Source organism: Impatiens glandulifera, chromosome 6, assembly GCF_907164915.1.
Source record: "Impatiens glandulifera chromosome 6, dImpGla2.1, whole genome shotgun sequence".
Taxonomy (NCBI): domain Eukaryota; kingdom Viridiplantae; phylum Streptophyta; class Magnoliopsida; order Ericales; family Balsaminaceae; genus Impatiens; species Impatiens glandulifera.
Genome location: NC_061867.1, coordinates 25,692,160 through 25,717,476, shown reverse-complemented (window position 1 = coordinate 25,717,476; position 25,317 = coordinate 25,692,160). Strand labels below are relative to the sequence as shown.

Sequence of the window (25,317 nt, the reverse complement as noted above, 5' to 3'; positions counted from 1 at the left end):
TATTACAATACACGTGAATTACATTACAATACACGTGAATTATACACGTGAATTACATTACAATACACGTGAATTAGCATTGTGCAATATATATGCGTGAGTCACTCACTGTATGGCCAACCTGTATGGAAATATCTGTATACAAATTTCAATCACCATACAATATTCGAAAACCAACAACAATCAATCAGCATACAATATTCGAAAACCAACAACAATAATCAGTATACAATATTCAAAATTGCACAGACAATATTCAAAATTGCACAGACAATATTCATGTTTGTGGCTGAGATGATGGCGGCTGAGATGATGATGCTCTTGCAGCTCTTGCAGTAGAGGGTGCAGGCATTACTGATTTGCATGTTGCCCTGTTGTGACCCTGACCACCACATGAGCTACATCTTCTCGGCACCTTACGAATTTCACCTTGGGATGACCTACGCTTTGTTTGAGGACGCCCTTTCTTAACCTTAACAGGTGGTTTAAGGCACACTCGTTGCTTGATATGTTCTGGAATATCCCAATACTCTTCATGACAAACTGGATATATTGTTTCCGCGTAAGCATTGACCCACATTTCACTTGAGTAATACCTGAAACATAACAATTGAACATGTGAGAAATAAAGTTAGTTAGATAAATTCAATAGCAAATAATCTAAAGTAAACCTTGAGCAGAACTCATAGGCATCCAATCTATGGATACGTGAAGCAGCCAGGGCATGAGTGCAAGGAAGACCAGATACATCAAATACCCTACAACTACAACTCATTCCTCTCAAGTCAACTTTATAATCAGATTCACCGTCATGGACATAAAACTCGAAACGGTTAAGTGGATGAACGTTATATAATCTGGCCTTCTCAGCTTGATCACGTAAGAACTTTTCATAATAAAAAGATAAACGTTCATTGTGATTGGAAGATTTTTCTCTTCGACTGTTAAACCAATCTTGTAATGTGAATCTTAAATAATCAGCTAAGATTGATATGGGATACTTTCTAGCTTCCCTACTTTGACTATTGAAGCTCTCAGCGTAATTACTTGTCATTTGATTGTATCGTTTACCCGGAAAAAATGCACGACTCCATCTCTCAAACCCAATATCTGCCAAATACATAGCAATACGAGGGTCCTTAGCATTGATCTTGTCAAAATGCTGATTAAACTTCAAGATTGTGTATGCTTGAGAAGCCAAACCAAACTCGGCGTGGCAGTGATCGGTTTTGAATTTGGCCATAATATTCATCTTGATATGATATGTGCACGCACCGTGGTCAGCTTCTGGAAAAACAGCACACAAGGCATTGGCGATGCTTGGGTGTCTATCAGATACAAACACGAGATCATCAACCAATCCAATTGCATCTCTAAGTTTTTGCATGAAATAAGTCCAGGAGTTGTTATTTTCAGAATCAACAACGCCGAATGCAACAGGATAGAGTTGTTCATTCGCATCTAATGCTATCGCCACCAATAGCTGACCTCCAACCTTGTGCTTAAGAAAACTGGCATCGACGCACAATACTGGACGACAACAGTTTTTGAAACCCCTAATTGAGCAGCCTAAGGACATGAACATATACCTGAAATGACCGTGCTCATCCGTCTGGATGTCTGTTATGGTACCCGGATTGTTCTTCTCCAACATGTACAGGTATGATGGCAATTTACCGTAAGAATCTTCTACAGTTCCTCGCACCGCCATTAGGGCCTTTTCTCTAGACCGCCAAGCCTTATTATAAGACAACTTTATTCCATAAGTAGTCTGTATGTCTTCCATTATTTTCTTGGGCATGTGGTCATGGTGATGGTCCATGTACTTGCTCTTCATGCATTCCCCAAACACCCATGCTGGTGCTGGCCTTTGATTCTCTTGCCTCGTCACAATTGAATAGGTATGATCTTTTACGAATTTACGAATCTCAAACATTTCCGAGGAATTTACTCTGACAGCACGCAGTCTCCACTTGCAATTCTTATCCAAACATTTCACAACCCAAAGTTCTTTTTTTGACTTCAACACTTTGAATTCAAAATGATTAGTCATGGCATATTTATATAACCTCAGCTGAAGTTCTTTTTTATTCTCAAACAAAGAACTGACTTCCAATCCGATTCCGGTACTTACTGCCTCATGTAAAGGATTTTCACTACTTGGTATGTTACTAGCAACCCATTCACTGCAGCTTGGTTGAGTACGAACAACAACATTGTTTTGTTGTGTACTAGGAACACAAGAACCGCTTGGATTTGGATTGGTACTAGGAACCCAATCAGAACTACTAGGTTGGGTAATAGGAACCCAATCATCATCAGCATCATCCCCCACATTCAGACGCAAATGTTCATCTTCAATGTCATTTTCAAAGAAAACCTCACGCTGCATCGGGAAGACGTCGGGGTCATCAATTTCTGGAACAGCTACACTTTCTTGAGTTGGTAGTGACTTCTCTACTAAGGATACACACAATGGAGTGCGGTTGTGGACTGAAACTGCTTCATGTAAAAAGAACTCCACATCCACATCTTTTTTTATATCAGTTATATAAGAAAATTTGGCAATCATGCCAGGAGCATTATACTTGGCTTGAAGCAATAAATCATATCTAGATTTGTCAACATCGGTAGCAGAATAAATTTGATCAACTAATTGGGCATAAGTAGAATTTTGGGGAACAATCATACCGCTGTTTGACTTTGCAGAAAAATGAGTAAGATCGTCCGTAGTTTTCCACTCTCCATCAAAGTAAAGAAGTACAGGTACTTGAGCTGCAATTGAAAACAGTTCAACAACATCACAAGAATTGAAAACAGTTCAACAACATCACAAGAATTGAAAAAAGTTCAACAACATTACCATAACCGAGGAGAGTTTGCTCGTAGAGTTTCAGGAAATCCAATGCCGCAACTTTTTACCATAAGTTTGCTTCAATGAATCTAATGGGATAAGAGCTCCCTATCCAATAGGTCCATTGAAGCAAACTTGTGGTTAATTCTTGGAACATTGTATCTCCACGAAACATACCAGTAAACTCTACCTCAATACTAGAATAACAAGATAGTATTGAGTGAAATCAGCTACACTATGCCAGCATGCAAACCCTAAACCTTAATACTAGAATAACAAGATAACTCAAGAACTGTGGAACTTAAACAAAAAGGTCTTGTAACTATAAGAACTGTGGAACTTAAACAACGTACTGATAAACAAATTCCAAGACAATAACTCAATAAGACTTTCTATGCACTAAAACAAAGCTAATACCCAAATCAAGGCCTCGTTTGAGGAAGGGTTATTTAGATTTAATCAAATCATTTCAATCATCCACAAATTACCCTTACTTTATTTGAATAGCATTTTAAATATTAAATAAACATACCCATTTTGAGAACGAAGAGTAGTGGGTAAGCTGCTGCTGCTCGTGGTCGAGTTCTTCAGGGTATCGTGGTGTCGTCGTAGTCGTCCGCTGCTGCTGCTCGTGGTCGAGTTCTTCAGGAGAGGGTCGAGTCGGAGTGGCGAAAGCGAGAGAAGAGAGAAGGGGAAATTAAGGATTCGTGGTTTTGTTATAAATTAGGGCACAAAAATAATATATACGATGAAAGACGTGAATTGTTATTCACGTGTTTCATCTAAAACACGTGAATCAACTCACGCGTTTTAATGTGAAATGCATTCACGTGTTTCATCTAAAACACGTGAATAAACTCACGCGTTTTAATGTGAAATGCATTCACGCGTTTCATCTAAAACGCGTGAGTTTATTCACGCGTTTTAGATGAAACACGTGAATAGCAACATTGTTCCTTGTTCCTTGTTGTTTGAGTTATGTGGCGAATATGCGTGAATAACAACATTGTTCCTTGTTGTTTGAGTTATGTGGCGAATAACAACATTGTTCCTTGTTGTTTGATTATACACAATACGCGTGAGTTATGAGGATAAGTTATGATATTGTTAACATAAGTAATAAAGCATAAATAGAAGAATATTCAGTAATATAAACCACCATAAATCATAAATATCCAAATTAAGAATTGTTATAAACCATAAATATCATAAATATCATAAATAACCCATAAATAGAAGAAGAACAATAAGTCTAAACAACTCCAAATTAAGTAAGCAAATGCTGCAAATCACAAGCAGCAACAGATTGAAGCAACTTTGTATGAGGAACAACATGTTCATCCAATATGCTTGACAGAGCAGCCGCTGTCTCAAAAAGCCAATTGTCGGGGAGAACATCAAAATCCTTTTCAATTGATCGATACCTGCTGTCTATCTCGAAGTATACTATTATAGTTTTCGCATCCCTTGGCTCAGCAAATGGATAATCTGGATTATCCGATTCTTTAATACTACCACCTCCAGCAACTATTAACTCAATGAGATCCTGTTTGTATAGTGTGTTGAAATTCCCTACAAATATAAAAATGTAACCGTCGAACAGTTTCGAACGCTGAAAAACCAACAAAGAAGATAATTTCAGTTATCATGCAAAATAAGAAAAAGTACAGATAGGAGGAATAATACCAAACTCACATTATTCAATAACAGAAGTCTGCCTTTTCTAGGACCACCTTGGGCTCCATGATTATCATGTTTAACCTCATAAGGTTCCTCATCAACACAGTTTTCGGTTTTCAATGATGATTTTATCCCTAAACAAATGTGTATGAAAATAATTTTTAAACTAATTTAACAGACATATGTATGAAAATAATCGTGTTAACAGAGACTCACAATCAATAGTAAGGACCCATTTCCCGTTCAGAATTGCCTTCAATACTTTTTGAGTTCGGCCGCATGCACCATTGGGATCAGTGTAAGCAATAACATGAGTTACATCTTCTCTCCACTTCGGAGACACCCTTGCACCAAAAGTGCGAGCAAATTCAACTATCAACAACTGTGTAAAACAATAATATAATGGTTTTTTTTTTTTTTTTTTTTTTTTTTTTTGGGAAAACAGCTTAGTGCCATTTCATTAAAAAAAACCCAAAAGAGGGAAAAAAATACAAAAGTTTAAGATCAGATCTAGACAATTTCTAGATTTGACAATGAAACAATAATTGAATTACAGACAATAACAATAATCAATTAGCGCCTACAACGTTTTTACTTTTATTCTACTTGTGATATTCTCAAACGAAATATCCCATATATGGCAGAGCTTTCTATTCTCTTCATTCCTTTCGATTCCTCTCCAGGATTGAATGAGTGCATTTCCATCTGAAGTTATATCTCTCCAAATATCTTCAGCGGTTCTACTTCTTCCACTGTGAGTTCTTGAATTTCTTTCTTTCCAGATATTGTAGATTACTGCTCCAAAGTAGCATTTCAACATACTTACATAGAAGGATCTTCCTTTTGCTTTATTCTTCATCCACTCTTGGATTTCTTCCCATATTCTTGGAAAGTTGATGATGTTCATGTTTGCAGCATACATCCTCCAGATTTGTATTACAAAAGAGCATTCCCCAAATAAATGGTTTATGCTTTCCTCAACTCCCAAACATAGGACACAGTTGATATCAGGAATGTTTATATATTTTCGAATTCTGTCTTTTGTTGTCAACCTTTTCCTGTATACCAGCCAGAGAATAAATTGGTGACGAGGAATAATCTTTGGAGACCATACCACATTATGCCAATCTACCTCCTGTCCTCTTGTTCTAACAATTTCCCACGCCTTTCCTGTAATAAACTTCTCATTGCTTTCTGTTTTCCAGCTTATTTCATCATTATTTTCATTGAGTTGCTTCTGCCTCATTAGGTTTAGGATTCTATCACCTTCTGGAATACGCCTCAAAAGTGAATCACATCTACCTTCATATACGTCTCTAAATGAGTACTTGATGTATTCTCTTCTAACTCTGTTTCCTTGCATTTCTTCTTTGAATATAATGGGAATATTATCCAACCAAGGATCATGCCAGAATAGTACCCCTCTTCCATTTCCAATTGTGGTTTTCACCATTTGAAAGGCATCTTTTCTTGTTTTTAGGATTTTCTTCAATGACCATGCCATTCTTTCGTTGATGCTTAGTGTCCAAATACTCTGCTCTTCTTTCATAAATCTTGTATGCACCCATTTGACCCATAGGGAGTCCGCTTTTTGCTCCAACTCCCATAAGCTCTTGATGGTGAGGGCTTTGTTCCATTCAACACAACTTTTTATTCCTAGTCCTCCTTCTTCTATGGGAGTGCAAACATCCTCCCATTTGACTTTTTTTCCTCCTCTGCCTTGTGTTCCCCATATGTAGTCTCTCATGATTCTATCGAGTTCAGTCATTACTTTCTTTGGGATGACTATCTGTTGTGCCCAGTAGCCAATAATTCCAAAAATGACTCTTTTAACGAGCTCGATTCTACCTGCATAAGACAGTTTTTTCGTAGCCCAACCCAAAACAGAATTTCTAACCTTTTCTACCAGTTGTCTAAAGTGATTGTATCGGAGTTGTTTTGATGACAGGGGTACTCCAAGGTATTTCACTGGTAGTTCACCTTCCTTGATTCCCATAATATTGAAAATGTTTTCTTTCCTTTCTTCATTAACCCCTCCATAGAAAGCCTGACTTTTGTCCTCATTGATGTATAGACCTGTAATACTCGAAAAGATTGTTAGAGCTTCTTTGATTATACTAACAGATTCAACATCCGCATAAGCCACAAAAAATAGATCATCTGCAAAACATATATGGGTTATTGCTTCTTCTTTGCAGTACGGGTGAAATTTGAAATGATGACTTCTCAGAAGCATTTTTAAAATGCAGTCAAGAATTTCCATTATTAAGACGAATAAGTAAGGAGATATAGGGTCTCCTTGCCTTACTCCCCTTTCACCCTTGAAAAAGCCTCCATGAATACCATTCACGCTCACAACAAAGTGAGGAGTGGAAACACATTGCATAATCCAATCAATGAAAATAATTGGAAAACCTGCAGCAAGGAGGAATTCGTGGATTGATCCCCATCTGATCGAGTCAAAAGCTTTTTTAATGTCAATTTTGAAAGCCACACGTGGCGATATGTTTTTCTTTCCATATCCATTCAATAAGCTCTGCATGAGTAGGATGTTATGGGAAATAGAGCGTTTGGGAATAAATGCTGATTGCCCTAATCCTACAAGTTTATCAATAACTGTTTTCAAACGTTGCGAAATAATTTTTGAAATAATTTTATAAATAACATTGCAACATGAAATAGGACGAAAGTCCTGAATTTTTTCCGGAATTGAATTCTTAGGAATCAAATTCAACACTGTGACGTTCCATTGCTTCAACATTTTCCTGTTTTGGAAGAATTCTAAAACCCCTTCGCTTACATCTTTACCCACTATTTCCCAGTTTTCTTTGAAGAAGTTCGCGTTGAAACCATCTGGCCCTGGGCTTTTATCCCCTTTCATCGAAAACACAGCTTTTTTAATTTCTTCCATACTAACTATTGTAATCAATTTGCTACCACTTTCTTCACTGATTTTCCTTTGCACAATCTGTTGAAGCAATCTTCGGTTGTCCTCTATTGTTGTGCTAGTTTCTGTTCCAATCAGCTCTTTGTAGAAACTTATTGCTTCCTCATGAACTGCTTTTTGTCCCTGTAAAACATCTCCATTTGAGTTTGTGAGCCTTAGTACCTGATTTCTGAAATTCCTTGATGAACATTTTTTATAGAAGAACGAAGTATTCTTGTCTCCTAATGAAAGCCAATTTTCTCTAGATTTTTGCTTAGCAAAACTTTCCTCTTTAGAACAAAGGTCTCTGAATCGCGTAAGAGCCTCTTTTTCCTCTTCCCTGTTATAAGGTAGATTTGGGGCTCTTAGTGCCTTGCTTTGTATTTCCTCTAGTTTCATTCTGGCTTCCTCTACTCTTTTAGAAATCCCACTATATTTTTTCCGGTCTAGTTTATTCAGCTTCCCTTTAAGTAATCTTAGTTTCTCACAAACTCTAAACATCTTTGTTCCATAAATTCTGATGTTCCAAGTTTCATTAAGAATTTTATTAAATTCTTCATCTTTCATCCAGAAGTTGAAGAACTTAAAGGGTCTTTTCTGTTTTTTCTCCTTTTCCCAAAAGAATTTCAAAGGGCAGTGATCAGATATACCTGGTTGCAAAACCTGTATTTGGCTTCTTGGGTAAAATTCCACCCATTTTTCATTCACTAGGCCTCTATCAATTCTGCTCTTTCTCATGTTGTCCGCCCCTCTTGTAGTTGACCATGAAAATAGATTACCTGAGAAAGACGGTTCAATGCAGTTTATGTCTCGAATGCATTCGTTGAAATCTTGCATGTCTTGTGTTATGTCTGTCTCAGGCTCTCTTTCATTCCTGAATCTTGTAACGTTAAAATCTCCCATAATAACCCATGGTTCGTCGTCCGTAATGCTTCTTCTTAAATCATTCCAAAGTGTCTTCCTCTCTGTCCCAGAGTTGCTTGCATAAACTACCGCAAAAAATATTTTTACCCTTGTCATCAGATTGATAACCTCTGTCAAAATAACTTGCTTGCTTTCAAAAATTTTCTTGATTTCAACCCTTCTTTTATCCCATCCTACCCAGATTCTACTTTTAATCCCATCAGAATTATGAATAAATTCCCATTCTTCTTTAAAGCAACCTTGGGCAACATTCTCTATTTGACTTTGTCTGACTTTTGTTTCAATAATTCCAAATACTGTGATTTCATTCTTCTCTGCTATTCTTCTAACTTCTCTTCTTTTTATGGGGTCATTTAACCCTCTAATATTCCATGTCATTAAGTTCATTAATGAAAAGAAGATGTTCCAGCTTTACTTCCCCTTCCTTTACTTTTTCTTCCTTTCTGTTTTTCCCATATAGCAGGGCTATAAGGAATTGTATTTTCCTTAATTTTCTTACCTTCTTGTTTTGAGATTTTTGTGTTTCTCTGGTCAACTTTTTTTTGAATTGGAGATTGTACAGTTTCAATCGATTCAGCTTCCTCTTCTTTATCTTTCCCATTTCCTTCACCCACTTCCCCTTTCTTGCTTTCTCCCACACTTTCCCTTTCCACAACCTCTTCGTTATTGATTCTTGCTTCCAATTCAAGTTTCTTTGTTACCTCTTCATTCTCAGCCTTTGATTCTGAATCTCTTACCACTCTGTCTTCCTTCCCCTGTTCTTCAAAACCATGTTCTGAATTTCCTTCCTTATCTTGATCCTTCTGTTTACTCAATACTAATTCTTTAGTAACCATTTTCTGTCTTTCATTTTCAACCTTTTCCTTTTCCAACATTTCTTGTTCTTCTTTCTGTTTCTTTTCTGTCTCTATCTTTGTCTCTTTCTCGATCTTCTTCTTCCTTTCTTCTTCAATTATTTTCGGGCACTTGTAACAGACATGTTCGAATGTATTACAGTCAAAGCATCTATTCGGCCTCCACTCATATGAGATTCTCATAATTGTGGGTTCACCTTTTCTGTCTGTTACCGTCATCTGGTATGGAAGATTTGATCTCGGGTGTATCTCAATGCACATCCTAGCATAAGTCATATGCTCACCTTTTTCTGTAGTTGGGTCCATGTAGAGTGGACTCCCCAATAGGCTCGCAAAGTGACTTAATGCTTCAGGGTTATACATGTGGGGAGGGATGTTGCGCAATTGGAACCAGATTTGCGCAGTTTCTTTGGGCTTGCTGAAGAGGTTCATACCTTCTGTCCATTTTTCGAGTTTCATGTAGTTTTTTCCAACAAATGTGTGCCCATTGATCAGAATACTTTCGAGATCTGATCCTTCTTTGAATTTGAGAAAGTACAAGTCATGAATGTTTGATGTTACCTTTTCTAGACCATTTTCCCCCAACTGTTCCATTAGAGTTTTTTTGGTTACTAGAAATGGCACCTTATTTCTTCCGATGAAGTTTCCCACTATGACATTCTTCCATGAATTTACGCAGTTTTCCTCAACTTCTTGGGGTAGTTTGAATTCAAACGGGGAACCGATAATTTCAACTTTTGGCTTAAATGTTCCAAGAAAAATCTTTCCCCTCTCTTGAACTGGATTGTCAGCTTTTGTTTCCCCTATGTTCTTCTGCCCTACATTCTGTTTCTGTTGTTCATTCTGCTCGTTACTCTGGTTTTGCCCTGTTTTCTGATCATTCCCTTGAGTTTTTCTTTGTTCTTCAGCTTTCTTCCAGACCTGGTCTACATTCCAATTAGAATTGTTCTTGATGAAGTAGACTCTGGTTTTGGGGCATTTAGAGAGCTCTCTCAAAATTTCAACAGACCAGCTCACAATAGTATCGTACTCCTCTTTTTTTAGGAGATTCCAGTCTTGTAGGTAATGTAGGTTGAGATGCTCTGTGTACTGTTGGCTTTTCTCTTTGCTTAAAACGATTTGGCCTTTCTTTCCCAGTATCAATAATTTCGTTATCTGATTTCTAAGTCCTTTCAGATTGGCCCTTTCATTAAAACCAACCCTCCATTTCCTCGGGTCTGTTTCTTTACCCAATACTTTCGCTGCCATTCTTTGCATCTTTCCTGTTTCACCCAGATTTTCTGCATTAATTCTTTCTCTTTTCAATTCTTTCTGAATTATTTTCTCTGCTTCTTCGTCTGAGTCAATTATCTCAATAGTCTCAAGTTGAATTTGATTCCCATTAGAATCCGAGTTAATGACCTGTGCATTTTTATTTCCTAGACTATTTTCCAGAACTACTCTATCTTTTCCTAGAGCATGTCCTAGACTATCACAATCTAGGCTATCAGCATGTATTCCACTAACAGTTCTATTATCATTTTCATTCATCTCATGAGTGTTATTGGGATTGGTAAAAAACATACCTGGCGTGTTGACTGCAAAATCTTTATTATTGCTCTTGCTCACGTCAGTCAGATTTCCACCATTTCCTCCTGGCTTTGGAGACCCATGATTTTCAAAGAGGATATTCGTGTGATTCTCTCCTAAGCCTATGTGGAGGTTAGTTGCATTCGAATTTTCTATCTTAGGATCAGGGGAGCATGTGCTGGATTCACCCATTGCCCGATTAAGAGAGTTGGCCGGGCTTGTACCAACTGTTGACAAAGAGGGAATTTCCCGTACTGCTGAAGCTACAATGTTTGCAAAAGTCATATTTAAAGTGGCCGACACGGACGGATTCGTGTCAGCGAAGCTTTTAACAACTTTACAGTACACATAAGTTTGAAATTGATTTCCTGATGTACTCTAGTCTTGACCGAGAGATCGATGAGTAGATTTAGTAGATTTCTGCGGAAAGACGACCCTTCCGACCGAGAGATGAAATCACGACGCACACGGAACACGGATTGCACAAATCGCACAGATGGCACAGTTCGCACGGCAACGAATGGTGTGTGATTTCTTTGCGACTGCAATCGAGGGTTTCTTCAACGACGATTACGACCGCGACGGCATATCGCGGCACACACGACACGTTGATCGCACAGTTCGCACTTCACCTAGGGTTTTGCCGTCGTTATAATGGTTATTACATACAAAACTAGTTAATATGGACATAGTAGAGAGAATAGAACATACATTATTTTCAGGTGATAATTGATTGGGACATAAGGTCATAACAGTGTTTGTTGCCTGCATATTATAAAAAAAAAAGAGTTGAACGAACTGAGAAAACAATTTTATTAACAACCATTTTAATACATACCATTTTGTTGAACGAACTGAGAAAACCACAACGGCAGCTCCTGATCTAAATACTACAATATCCATCATTATAAACAGCAGAATATACATCAATAACTAACCATACAATATTCATGTAATTGAAAATCAACAATCAATCAGTATATATAGGAAAACCAAACCTTAAACCCTAAATACAACAATATCCATGAATATAAATGGCAGAATATACATCGAAACCTAACCCTAAACATAAATACTATAATATCTATCAATATAAATGGCAAAATATACATCAAAACCTAACCCTAAACCTAAATACATCAATATCGATTATAAACAGCATAATATACATCAAAACCAAACCCTAAACCTAAATACATCCATATAAATGGCAGAATATACATCGAAACCTAACCCTAAACCCAAATACTTCGATATACATAGGAAACGGCATAATATACATCAAAACCAAACCTTTACCCCTAAATACACCAATATCTATGAATATAAACGGTAAATATACATCAAAACCTAACCCTAAACCTAAATACTTCGATATACATAGGAAACGGCATAATATACATCAAAACCAATCCTTTAACCCTAAATACATCCATATCCATGAATATAAACGGTAAATATACATCAAAACCTAAGTCTAAACCCTAAGCCCTAAACTGACCTGATGATGTTGAAGAACGATGATGTTGGAAGGATCTCGATGATGTTGAGGAACGATGATGTTGAGGAACAATGATGTTGAGGAACGATGATGTTGAGGAACGATGATCTTGATGGATGTGGGAATGGAAAGTCGGCCGCAGTCGGAGTGGGAGGGAGAATCGGGGTGGTTTTGTTTTAAATTAGGGCAGAAAAGTAATATATAAGACTAAAGACGCGATTTACCATGGACGCGATTTAATCTGAATCGCGTGAGTTCATCACCGCGATTTAGATTAAATCGCGTGCATGGTAAATCGCGTACATTTAAAAACGCGAATTACCAATCACGCGTTTCATCTAAATCGCGGTGATGAACTCACGCGATTTAGATTAAATCGCGTGATTGATAATTCGCGTCTTTGAGCGTAAGAAATGGCGCCGAAGGGGTATTTCCGACATTTCGCAGGGCAAAAGGGCCCTTTTTGCCAACTTTAGTAGGCGGGGGCCCTTTTTGGAATTTCCCCTGTTATGGGGGCCATTTCATCAAATTTCCCTATTAAAGTTATAATTTTACACATAACACAACAAAGTGCAAAGCATAGTTAAAATCTTGCCTGTTTGAAAATCTTTGATTTCTCAGACTCTATATCACCTGAGTGGAAAAATAATTCATAAGATTGTGAAGAAAGTCCTAAGCAAATATGAGACTTTTTTTTGTTAGAGAAATGAATAAAACATGCATAAATAACCCAAACAAAAAAATACTTATCTAAATAAAGTATTCATGCATAAAATTAAATACCTTATAAAGTTTGACATGATCATAAATTATTTTGCCATCATTTCCACGTCCATATACATACAAAGAGGTTCAAATTTTCCCAGTTTTACTCAATATATATATTTTTTTTTTATATCTCTGGCCTTGAACCATCCCCTCTCATCAAATCGATTTCATTTTACAAAAATTATCCTTTGGGGCTACCATTTTGCAATGGTTGATAGGACTTGTATTTTGCAACCTAAATTGTGCAAATGGAAATAATATTAGATCCTAAACTAAAATCTAAAGGAAACACAAAGAGAATGTAAGTGGTCAAAACAAACAACTCGGAGGGCGGGGTTCGTCGATGGAAAGAGAGCAAGCGATGGAGATTTTTTTATGAGCACAAAAGTTGTCCTTCCATGTAGGCTTGACATATTTCATCTTTATAGAGTGGTCGTAAAGGCCGAGATTATATGATATTATGATCGAGAAAGAAGAGAAGAAGAAGAAAAAGAAATTGTTGGGAGAATGCTTAGGCTTATTAGTATCATTAATTATTGTTTCTCTCTCTTTTTCGGACGTATAGCGATAGCCTTTGTCTTCTTATATCTAGCGTCGCCTTATGAAGAAGAATTGATCTTCATTCATAGAATCCTGATAAGCCACGGCACATACACAAATAAGAGATTGAATATCTAAATACGTCTACAAAGAAAAGTGCATAAAATTGAAATCTTACATGCTATCTTACTTTGGCATCTCGACAGTTTATAACGCGGTAGAAGAGAATAATGGAGGAGAATGAGAGACTCTGAGGCTTCCCGTATAATGACCTGAATTACATATATAGAAGATCTATAATGACCTGAATTACATATATAGAAGATCTATATTGATGTTTAAGCATCATTACACTGCTATGGAGAGAGCGTAGGCTATACAACTCCAAATGTTGCAAGAATAAATAAAATCCACATTTACAAAATTAAAATAGACAACTCATTTCTTTGTGTTGTCATCATCATTATTTTCATCTTCATCATCATTTTCATCGTCAACATCTATAGTCTAAACATGAAGGATTTCAATGGTTGGGACAGTACTCTAGTAATCGTCTTCCTCCTCTCATTCATCTTTGTTTTCGTTATTCATCAAAAAAGAAAGGATAACAAATTTGATAAAATATTCATTTATCTTTTTTCTCATCAGTTTACCGAACACTTCATCTTTGACCTTATTCTCATTTTTGGTCAACTAACAATATTATTTCTTACCTAATAGATAGATCATTTATTAATCTCGTGACCTCGTTTCTACACCCCAACCATCTCAATAGCACCAACATCTTTTATCCTCACTTTTGACAAATCAATCATCTCATTATATCACCAACATCTTTATCATCACTTATTTAGTAAACCAATAATCTCATTCATATATTTAACCACCAATATTTTTTATTCTTCAATGAACCTCTCATTATTAATCTAGTAACCTCACTTCGAGTATTTTGTACCTCAACCATCTCATATCATTACCACAACCTCTTTTATTCACTTCGGCAAACCAATCACCAATTCAATCGACCTCTCATCTCGTGACCTCATTTTCATACTTCAGTCAACCAACCATCTCATTCTCACATTTAACCATCAATATTCATTTTTCCAATTAACAACTCTCATTAATAATAGCGTGACCTCACACACTTTCACACGTCTATTATCTCTCGCAAAACTAACCATCAATATCTCAATTGACATTTCCATTTCGTGACCTCACACTTTTAGATGTATTTTATCCCTCAGCAAATCAACCATCAATGTCAATTGACCTCTAACATTGTGACATCATACTTCGGTCAATCAACATTTTATTCACATATATTTTTAACTACCAATCACAATTGACCTCTAATTTCGTGACATTGTTATCCATTATTATCGGTCTCTTATCTTTCACCAAATTAACCATCAATCTATCGTGTTGGCCTCTTATCCCTAGAAAATCAACCACCAATTAAATCGACATCTCATCTCATGACCTTACACTTTCACATGCATCTAATCCTTCAACAAACCAATCATCAATCACAATCGACATCTAATCTTGTTGTACGCGTTTAAAACCTCCTTCTTAAAGAATCAATTTTTCAACTTTTAAGAAATAATTTAAAATATAATTATCTCTTCAAAAATTTTGAAATAAAATTACATCAAATTGGGGAAAATTTTGAAATAAAATTAAACCAAATTTTGAAATCAGTTTGTGACTAAAGAGTCGCCACCTAAATTTTCTTACAAAGTTAGGAAAAATAAATTTTTGGCGTGTGGAACAAATAACACCCTTAGAAAATAGATTCTTTAGGGGTTTGGTGCTTGGTTACATGCGATAAAGGGTTTTAGCGCTATGTCTAATGTGTCCGTTAAAAACAGTCTTTATTTCTAATATTTTGGCCATATTAAGTCTAATGCGTCTAAGGGTTGTTAGATGGACGGCTAAAGGATGTTAGACTAGGGCATCTAATGCGTCTAAGGGTTGTTAGATGGACGGCTAAGATGATCAGATGAGGCGTCTAAACAGATGGGGCGTCTAGGCAGATGGACGTCTAAGATCTAAGATGAAATGAACGACCAAGATGAGGCGTCTAAGAAGATGGACATCACAGATGAGCAGATGACGTCTAAGCAAGTCTGATAGACGTCTAAAGACAGATGAGCTTTCAAACAGCTGGCAGCAGAGCTCAACAAATGAACCGTTGGTGTATTTCAGTGTATATGGAAGCCAAATGACAACAGTCAAGATAGAGCAGTTTCATTCATTCGATTAAAGAAAATTTCCGAAATCAAATATCTCACTCTCTATCTATCTGTGAATACATTGTAATTACATACTCTCTTTTCTGAGAGAAAACTTCAGTGTTGTAAGTTGAACAAAGATTGTTTTGTTAAATAGAGAGATAGCTAGTTTAGTAATCTGTATTTCATCTAATGAAGTTAGTGAAATCCTTTCGTTTGTTGGAAGAAGATGTGACGTAGGAGAGTTTGCTCTAAACATCCATAAACAACCATGTGTTCTTTACTTTCTGTCTTTCATCTTTCATTGGTTCAAAGATTCAAACCCAAACAAACATTTCCGCACTTGAATCATTTCAAGAGTTTGTGAAGGTTTGCGAAGAATATAAAGAGATATTAATCACTCACAGAATTTTTATCAAACCGTTTTCTAGAAGTTGTCATCAATAGCTAGACCCTAGTCTCTATTGGTGTCACCGATCCTAACATAATATATTTGTAAGATATTATTACAATATGATAAATTGTGATACTATCATTATTATATTATATTATATTATATTATATTATATTATATTATATTAGTTTTCTTATAAGTTTAATGTAATGTCTATATAATAGACATAACCTATGTAACTCAAAATATATGATTCTAATACAATCTTCCTCTTTAATTCTAACAAGGACGAACATTTGGCTAATTCATTTGTACAAATGGAGTGAAGTGTATAATAAAAATCGATATAATATTTTTTTAGGATGGACATTCAACTAATTCACCCACGGTGTAAAATGCATAATGAAATTGGACCATGTCCTTCTCGAGGATGGACATTTGGCTAATTCATTTGCACGCATGGATCGATGTGTGGAATAAAGACCTTGTTCTTCTCAGGATGGACATTCGGCTAATTCATCTATTGGGAAATGCATAATAAAATCTGGCCCAGTCCTTTTTGAGGATGAACATTTGGTTAATTCATTTGCACAAATGTAGTGAAGTGTATAACGAAATCTGATCCAGTTCTTTTTTAGGATAAACATTCAGTTAATTCACCTACGGTGAAAAATGTATAATGAAATCCGACCATATCCTTCTCGAGGACGGACATTTGGCCAATTCATCTACACATGAATCAATGTGTATAATAAAATCTGACTCAGTCCTCGAGGACGGATATTCGGGCAATTCATCCATTGGGAAATGCATAATGAAACCTAACATAGTCCTTCTTGAGGACAAACATTCAGTTAATTCATTTTCACAAATGGAGTAAGGTGTGTATTGAAACCAACTAAGTCATTACTTGAGGACAGTCATTCGATGAATTCATCCATGGGGGAAATGTATAATAGGAAAGAGATTTGCATGATTTGTTAAGGAGATAATATGTATGACCCAGCTTTGGTTGAAACAACCTCAAAGTCTCATGCTTACATTATACATGTCCTCATCATCTCATCTCGAGTCGCAACTCAAACATCTTTGATAACCTTTGGAGTCTCGGACTCTCTATAATTTGGGGACTAGTTCACTTGATTTTAGTTGACTTTCTTGGGACGCTTTGAGTCTATTTGTTTACGGTAACAAGTATGACATTCATTTTCTCTGGGTCTAAGTCTAGATTCTATATAATATTGGTTGGTAACTTACGTGTATAAACGTATTTATACTAGAATTTCTGTAAGGGATTCGTTTTTGGTTATACTCGGGAAAGGCTTTCGTGCTATGTCATTCGTGCCCCGTCAAAGGACAATTTTAAAATTTTAAAATAAACAAAGTCTGGATATTTAAGATTTTATTTATAACATTTATTTCTTTTAATTAGTAGTCTGAGGGTCCTAAATAAGGATAAGTTTAGATTGCGTAAATAATTGTACAAAATTATTTAAAAGGGCGTACCTACGAGTATATTGATATAATATTAAGTAAAAACCCAACAGCTAGAGAACATTCCTTATATGTGTTCGAAGCTTTCTAGAAGCCTGGATCAGAACTGTAATGGCCGAAAAGTTTTTATAAAAATTGTTCTCGGCTGGAATTTCAATCCTTTGATTCAGTGTGTAACAGGTTGTGATTGTTTGATGATCTTGTAGAGAAACCCTTAAGGACTATTTATAGTGGCTTTAGGTCAGTTGATGAGGTCAATTCAAGTCCAATTTGATCTTCGGCGAACTTATCCCTAAATCTTATCCAAAACGTGGCAGCCTAGTTTGGTCGAGGTTTTCAACCTAGCTATAGGGCTATTGTAGGCAATAAGGAGGCAAGGATAAGGGCGAAGAAATCATCGGATAAGGTGGAGAAATGACTGGGCTAGCCCTTCTAGAAGAATCACGTCGGCGAGTCGCGATTCCGGTGAGCGTCCTACATCGGCGAAGATGATGATCCAAAATGACATTGTTTCGTGGTACCGTTAGGCGATCCGTTGGAGGTCCATCTGCGTTCAGACGAACGGGGTTAGCTTGTCCCGTTAGTTGATTTAGAGTGAACAGGCGCACACTTGCTTTGTTACAACGGGTGCATGCTTGCTTTGTTACAACGGGTTGTGTGGCGCGATCATGGACGTTGGATGATGTATAGGTGCTCATCTAATGGTCACGGATGCTGTTACAACCTACTCAACATAATTTCGGCTACACTAAATTATCAATTTAATTTTTAATAAAAATGATTATTTGAAATCGATTTTTAATCTCTTTCTTGCGTTTTTTCTTTACCAAAAATTTCACAAAATATTTCTAGAAACATAATACAAATTATATTCATATTTTTATTTTTTTAGTATTTTGGGGGATTTTGGGTATTTATTTAATTGTTTTTAAGCTATAAATTAAACATAATTTATGTTTAAAATCCTAATTAAATAATTTCAACCCTTTCTTGAGTTTAATTTGAGTAAAATAAATACAATATTTTAACCTCAAATTATTTTTAGATTTTTATTTAATTTTTGTATTTTAGGCTTAATTAGACAATAATTAATCCTAACTTTAGTTTTAATTCTACCTTTGGGTTATTTTGAATTTAAAATTTCAAAATAATATTTTAATATTATTAAAAATAATAATATTATTATAAAATATGGTAGGTCAAATTTTCATGCTTACAGCTTGCAAGTTCGAAACATACCTATAGTATTTTTAATATTATTTTTAACGTTTTAAATTTATGTGCGGGTCAACCCACAATCCGATTCAAATATTCATTTACTCTCACATATATATATCTAATTTATCAAAATGCAAAAATTGATTATGTATGTATCCCTCAAACACACTTAACCATTTAACTAGGCGCAGAACTTGTCGTCTAACGGGCTCAAACCCAGAACCTTAGCCTAGCGGCAACAAGAGATGGAGATTCGCACCCTAAGATCATGGGTTCGAGCCCGTTAGGTGGCAAGTTTTGCACCTGATTAAATGGTTAAACATGTTTACGGGTTATATGTTGAATCTGTTGTCCTATTTTTTATATCCAAATTAACCACAGATTTCTCGGCAATTCAAACACTTTGAAATTAAGTATTATTATATATATAGATAATGTCAAATTACTCCCTAATTTTTTTAATTGTTTCAATCTATTTCACTATTCAATTAAATATTTACCTAATTTTTTTTTCTTTATTTTTCAAACATAGAACACTAATGAAAACAAACAAGGTATTTGTTTACCTCCAATTTCCTGGACTCTTCAACTCTATAAAATAAATATATGGGTGTAGAATGGTTTGTTGTAGTCAACCGTTGACCTGCAAAATTAATTAATTGAAAAAATGCCATTGTTTTTGGACATAATTGCTGCTAAAGTACTCAAAAGTCTCGACCCATTTTCTACGTCAAAATAATTACTTGTATATTAAAAAAATGAATAAATAAAATAAGCTTCTTACGTGTAAACAATTGTTCACTAAATATTTGATTTGATATAATAATTGGTTTGTTTATATATTTAATTATTTTTTAAATGTCCGCACATCACTCTCACTATGATTTTTCATTTTATTTCAGACATTATTAATGCAAATAAAAAATATTTGGGTTTGACAAATTTATTTTAACTTCAAATTAAAGTTATAAGCAAAACAACGAGAAAAACTAACTCAAATTTAATGTTTCTCTATTAAGTCTATAAATCTGATATAATATATAAATATGGACGAATTTCGAAATTTGAGTTAGGATAATAAGCTTAAAAAAATGTGATAACATAAATTTGTCTATTTTTAATGATTAAATTGAAAAAATTAAGAAATTAAGAGATTTTGTAATATTTTTATAGTAAATATATATATAAAAATTATTATTTTTTTTATATTTTTGTATAAAAAAAATAAAAGAAATAATTTAGGGAGAGAATTTGAATTAGAGAATGAGAACGAGGATTGCCAAAAAAAAATTAAAATAATTTATCTCTTCCCTTTTTTCTCACATTCTAATAATAACTAGCATTTAGCCCGTGCATTTGCACGAGTAATAATATAAAAAACCGTGAAAAAAATTACGGATAACATTTTTAATTTTATTTTTAACCGTTTTAAATTTATGGGTGGGTCAACACATAATCCGACCCAAGTATCCATTTACTCAACATTATTATATATTAGTTAGTTAAAAAGTTGAATTTATATTAATATTAAAACGTCCCGCATTTATCAAATTTGGTGTTTGAATTTAATATATAAAGTTTTTGTACCCTAGTTGGTTAAACAGTTATATACTTGTTTTGTTAGGTTGCAAGTTCGAAACATACCTCTAGCATTTTTAATTTTATTTTTAACCGTTTTAAATTTAAAAACGGGTAAACCCACAATCCGACCCAAGTATCCAAATTAACCACAGCTCTCGACCCGGCAATCCGGACACTTTAAAAATTAAGCATCATTATATATATATAGATTAGTTAGTTAAAAAGTTGAACTTATATTAATGTTAAAACGTCCCGCGTTTATCAAATTTGGTGTTGAATTTAAAATATAAAGTCTTTGTAGCCTAGTTGGTTAAAGAGTTGTACTTGTTTTGTTAGGTTGCAAGTTCGAAACATACCTCTAGCATTTTTAATTTTATTTTTAACCGTTTTAAATTTAAAAACGGGTAAACCCACAATCCGACCCAAGTATCCAAATTAACCACAGCTCTCGACCCGGCAATCCGGACACTTTAAAAATTAAGCATCATTATATATATATAGATTATTGTAGGTTATCTTCATTAAATAATTAAATATTATTCAAAATGTTAGGTCTGGTTTGGATTGATTTTTCAAAAAATATATAAAAAAAATAAAATAATGATTATTAATAATTTTGAGGAAATAAGGATTATTTTTTAGTAAAAAAAAATTAATAAAGAGTATTGATATATAAATAAAATAAAAAATAATAATTTAATATATATGGTATTTTAGTATTTTTTTTGTTTTTTTTAATGAAATAAGTAATTTGATTATTAAGAATTAATTGATTAAAAAATTAATTTTATTTAAATTATTAAAAAAAAACAAAACAAAAAGAACAAAAACTTATATTTAAGTTTGAAAATAATAATTGGATCGAAGATGTCGGAAATGGTAGGGTCTTTTCCCTTTGAACAATAATGAAAAATGAAAGACTTTTCAAGTCAACTAAGTCACGATTGTAAATAAGAAATCGTATAAGGCCATTAAACAGAAGACCAGACCGTTTCTTGAAATACTAAATATTCTCACTTTCGATTTTCTGTCTGGCGCTCGCGAAAATGGCAGTTGTTGCTGCAACTCACTTCATCAAAGGGCTTCTCCTCTTTCTCCTCCCAACCCTGAGTTTCCTCTCGCTAATCTCTTTCGCCACCTCCGAAATTTTCTTCGAAGAGAAATTCGATGGTACCTACCGTAATCCCGAGCTCATTTCCTTTTTCTAGATTGTTTGCAATTACTAACATGATGATGTTTGATTGATCTGAAGATGACTGGAAAACCCGTTGGGTTATATCTGATTGGAAGAGAGCTGAAGGGAAAGCTGGTCTGTTCAAACACACCGCTGGAAAATGGGCTGCAGATCCTAACGACAAAGGTAATTAATTAATTAATTCAAAAGAACATAACTTTAACATGTTTATCAGTTTGTTAATTGATTTCAGGTATACAAACATATAATGATGCAAAACATTATGCTGTATCTTCGAAGATACCAGAGTTTAGTAATAGAGACAGAACCCTAGTGGTTCAGTATTCTATAAAGCTTGAACAAGACATAGAATGTGGTGGAGGTTATATTAAACTTCTATCTGGTTATGTAAATCAGAAGAAATTTGGTGGTGATACTCCTTACAGGTTTGAATCTTTTATTGAAAAATTCAATTGTTTGGCTTATATAAATGGTTGAGTAATTTGTTGTTTTGTTTATGTAGCTTGATGTTTGGACCAGATATATGTGGCACACAGAAAAAAAGTCTCCATGTTTTGTTTTCTTATCAGGGACAGAATTATCCGATAAAGAAGGATATACAATGTGAAACTGACAAATTAACACATTTTTACACATTTATTTTAAGACCTGATGCAACTTATAGTGTTCTTGTTGATAATCGAGAAAGAGAATCCGGAAGTTTATATACTGATTGGGATATCTTTCCACCGAGGAAAATTAAAGATGTCCATGCTAAGAGGGTAGGTATACTCTTCTAATGGAACATATTTCTTTTATTTATACTTGTTTTGTGTCTGAAACACTCTTTATGCAGCCAAAAAATTGGGATGATAGAGAATATATAGTTGATCCCAATGACGTAAAACCAGAGGTATAGTTAGTCCTATAAACCGAGATCTTCTCGATGTAAGTTGTGTGCAATCTTATGAATTCCTTTATAATATTTGCAGGGATACGATTCAATTCCAGCTGAGATCCCTGATCCAAAGGCTAGAAAGGTTTAACGGTTTTTATCCCCAATCCAATGCTTTAGTTCAGAGTTCTAATGTCCTGTTTCTTTGAAAGTTGTTTGATCTTGAATTTGTTTGACTCTTTAGCCTGCTGATTGGGATGACGAAGATGATGGTTTATGGAAGGCAAAGAAGATTCCAAATCCAGCATACAAAGGACCTTGGAAACCAAAAGTACAATCTTGAAACAACTGCAAATCTCTCATTTATTATTGGTTTTCCTATAAATTCCTGATTTCCTAATCTTTGATGCTTCAGAAAATCAAGAACCCTAACTATAAGGGAAAATGGAAAATCCCATGGATTGACAACCCAGGTACTGTCATCTGATAATCTCCTATCGAATTATCAAACTGATAATCTAAATCCCCTTTATGTAAAAGGGTGATCCTAATATAATTATAATAGATAAACTTTAATGCTGATCATAATTATCATAACCAACTAAATATATCTTGGTGTGTCCTCGTGTGAGTGACCCTTGGAACTCTAACCTCTGTTCTGTATCAAAATGTAGTACAAGGAACATGAATTAAGATATTTTTCCAATTGTAACCCCCATTGACGAGATCAGATACTCCCAAGATTGTAGTTATATAATATATGATTGAGTCTGAGAAATTGACATCATTTTTGTGTTTAAACATTTCATTTTAAGCTACAATACTCTACAATCGATCTTAGTTTTGCTGCTAACCTATTTTACATTTATGAACGTTACTATGTTTTTTTTTTTATTTAGGAAGCTAGCATCACTTCCATTTCAGTTTAAGGCGTTTGAATATTATTATGTTAGGGTATATTGAAATCATTTTTCTTGTTTATATTTCCCATCTGCTACATTTTATCTTTTTTTTAGAAATATTAGAAACTACTATTTTTTCACAATCTCAAACACAATCACGATCCCATTGAAAAAACGTCCAAGTTAAAATTGAAAGTGACTTTTTCGTTTTCGTTATGATGTGATCTTTGGCCTCATTGGGTATCAAGATTAATCTTTTGAATCATGATTCAGATTATAGTGGAATATTTTGCTTCATTTGCTATAGAATTTGTTTTGGGATAATGATCAGATTATTCTTTGAATCATGATCCATATTATTTTCTCATTGTGGTTTTTGGCAAACAAGCCAAATGTAATTTTTTCTGTGTCATAATTTAGACGAAAAACTGCATACATAAACAGTCCTTTATCTTATCCAAAACAGCCAACCTATTTTTCTCTAATCTGCAGAGTTTGAAGACGACCCTGATCTTTATATATTGAAGCCGATAAAGTATGTTGGCATTGAAGTTTGGCAGGTAAATTTCATCGTTCATTACATAATCAATCTACCTTTATCTGAATTACAGAATTGCCGGTTTCTGATAATGACTTTTCAAACCTCAACTGTTGTCGGTCCTCGAGAATTTAACTAGTTTGGACAAAAATGAAAAGGTTGTGTCTCTTTGTGCTATTGCAGGTTAAGGCTGGTTCAGTGTTTGATAATATTTTGATTTGTGATGACCCCCAATACGCTAGAGAAGTTGTTGAAGATATTTGGGGCCAGAACCAGGAGGTACATTTTCATAAACGCTTCTCGCTTAATTTTTATTATTTGAATTATTTACAATGGCTTTCAATACTTGCAGATTGAAAAGGATGCATTCGAGGAGGCAGAGAAGATCAGATTAGCTCATGAAGAGGTTATTAACTGATAAAAAATCATCAAATATTTTCTGGTTTGTTTCTATTATCATTTTTAATTTTTATGTTCTGAGTGTTCTTCACTTCAATACAATGCAGAACTCTAAAGGAAAAGACAGTGCTGAAAAGAAGAGAAGGAGGCCGCCAAAACGGGTACTTCCTACAGATTTTATTTGTTCTAAGCTTATTTTGTTATCATTTTATATGATGCGAATCAATCTTCATTTGTTTTATAAATGTCTAGATTATTACATTAACTCTACTAGAACTAATTGGATATAACTCCTTTTACAGTATGATCCTGATCATTACATGGATGACTATCATGTAAGTCTCTCTTTTTCTCTCATTATGAAAAGAAAAATTTGTAAAGATTTCTCATTTGTTCTTCTTCATCTTCTTCAGGATGAACTGTGAGACAGACCATGTTTGGAGTCTCATTAGAGATGTTGTGTTGTGACAGATCACTGATTATGAATGTTTCCCAAGGTTGTATAATAATTTACCTGTTTTATTATAAAATTTGGTGTTGTATTATTTCAAAGCACAATGAGAAAAATTGTCATCCCACTAGCTTTTGTTTTTCATTTGGTCAAATAATTGAGCTCATTTCTAAAAAGTAATTAGAGTTGTATCTTAATGGTCAATTTTGTACTTGCACCTACTCTTTTTTTAGTTTGGTAAAAAAAAATATATGTTTGGTTCTTGGCAAATGAAGTTTTTTTTTTAAATCTTTTAGACATTATTCTATATTTTAGAATTCTATTTTGTTTTTAAACAAATACATCTTTAACTAATTTTTAAGCTGTATCAAATATAATTTATTGTAAATACAAGTTTTTATATATTTTACTTTATTTT

The 25,317-nt window shown here is 34.4% G+C and overlaps 1 protein-coding gene across 1 annotated transcript; it reads left to right on the top strand.

The window, feature by feature from the left end:
* The first annotated feature begins 11,303 nt into the window (after positions 1–11,303).
* Positions 11,304–25,029, top strand: LOC124943411 (calreticulin-3-like). Its single transcript, XM_047483918.1, has 15 exons — positions 11,304–11,426; positions 21,569–21,710; positions 21,793–21,900; positions 21,968–22,160; positions 22,238–22,496; positions 22,571–22,627; positions 22,707–22,754; positions 22,854–22,940; positions 23,025–23,082; positions 24,004–24,071; positions 24,233–24,328; positions 24,402–24,455; positions 24,556–24,609; positions 24,751–24,783; positions 24,862–25,029. Exons 1-15 carry the CDS (start codon positions 11,304–11,306, stop codon positions 24,871–24,873), a joined length of 1,392 nt encoding a protein of 463 aa, XP_047339874.1. The 3' UTR covers positions 24,874–25,029.
* The last annotated feature ends 288 nt before the right edge of the window (positions 25,030–25,317 follow it).

Coding starts and splice junctions, on each gene's coding strand:
- LOC124943411 (XM_047483918.1), top strand. CDS start 11,304: ATGGCACAGTTCGCACGGCAACGAATGGTGTGTGATTTCTTTGCGACT. Junction 11,427..21,568: donor CACGACACGTTGATCGCACA/GTTCGCACTTCA, acceptor CTTTCGATTTTC/TGTCTGGCGCTCGCGAAAAT. Junction 24,456..24,555: donor TCAGATTAGCTCATGAAGAG/GTTATTAACTGA, acceptor AATACAATGCAG/AACTCTAAAGGAAAAGACAG.